The sequence below is a fragment of the Orycteropus afer genome, unplaced genomic scaffold, assembly GCF_000298275.1.
Source record: "Orycteropus afer afer isolate SDZICR_OR568_19922 unplaced genomic scaffold, OryAfe1.0 scaffold00401, whole genome shotgun sequence".
In the NCBI taxonomy this organism is placed as follows: Eukaryota; Metazoa; Chordata; class Mammalia; order Tubulidentata; family Orycteropodidae; genus Orycteropus; species Orycteropus afer.
Window position 1 is genome coordinate 407,689 of NW_006921988.1, and position 843 is coordinate 408,531.

The 843-nt window shown below is 36.3% G+C and overlaps 1 protein-coding gene across 1 annotated transcript in view; it reads left to right on the forward strand.

Annotated features, from left to right (window-relative positions):
• Positions 1-843, forward strand: part of USP9X (ubiquitin specific peptidase 9 X-linked) — a 97,259-nt gene that overhangs the window by 23,064 nt on the left and 73,352 nt on the right. The window contains exon 12 of the mRNA XM_042782641.1: positions 515-536. Coding sequence (XP_042638575.1) covers positions 515-536 — 22 coding nt within the window. The remainder of the gene's footprint in view (positions 1-514; positions 537-843) is intronic.

Genomic DNA, 843 nt, shown 5'->3' on the forward strand with positions numbered 1-843 from the left:
ATCTTCCTTCTGAGGAGTGGCTGGTGGGTTTGAACTGCCAGCCTTCTGGTTAGCAGTCAAATGCCTTAGGCACTATGCTACCAGAGCTCCTAAATCACACAATAGTTCCTTTGAATTCTAACCTGTAGTATTGTGTATCTAGATACACATGATTAAATGAACCTTCCTAAATAATTAATTGCCCAGTTGTTAATAAAAGTGCTTGCTATCCTGCGAAACTGAAATTTAGGTAAGAACTAAGAAAATAAACTCAAGGAGGTGTATCTGATTCAGAGCATACTCAGTTTTTTACTATACTAGCTTGTGACAGACAATTCACTAAGTATTTATAAGTACATGAAATAGTAAAAAGAACCTTGAGTTTAAATTTTATTTTACCTAAGCGAGAAGCCCTTGGGGAATTATGATTCAAAGCGTTAAATTTGCTATCAAGAGTTAAACTAGTAGCTCTTCCTTTAATTAGCCAGTAGTATCAGTACCTGGCAGAGTATTTTACACATTAACCCATAAATAGTTATTGGAGTTCCTTATACTTGGTACTGCATGTTACCTTTTTCAGTTTCATTCTTCACTTTTTTAGAAACAAATGTTCAAACATCATTATCTCCCCTCACCCCCCAGTGCTTTTAAGAGCATGATGAATTTGATGAGTTATATAAATGTTTTATAAACATGCTAAGTATATATAACCCACCAATTCAATTTATAGACATTTCTTCCTAGAAGTAATTAGAAAAGGGCATAAAATGATACAGGAGCTCTGGTAGCATAGTGGCTAAAGCACTTGACTGCTAACCAGAAGGCTGGCGGTTCAAACCCACCAGCCACTCCTCGGAAGGAAGG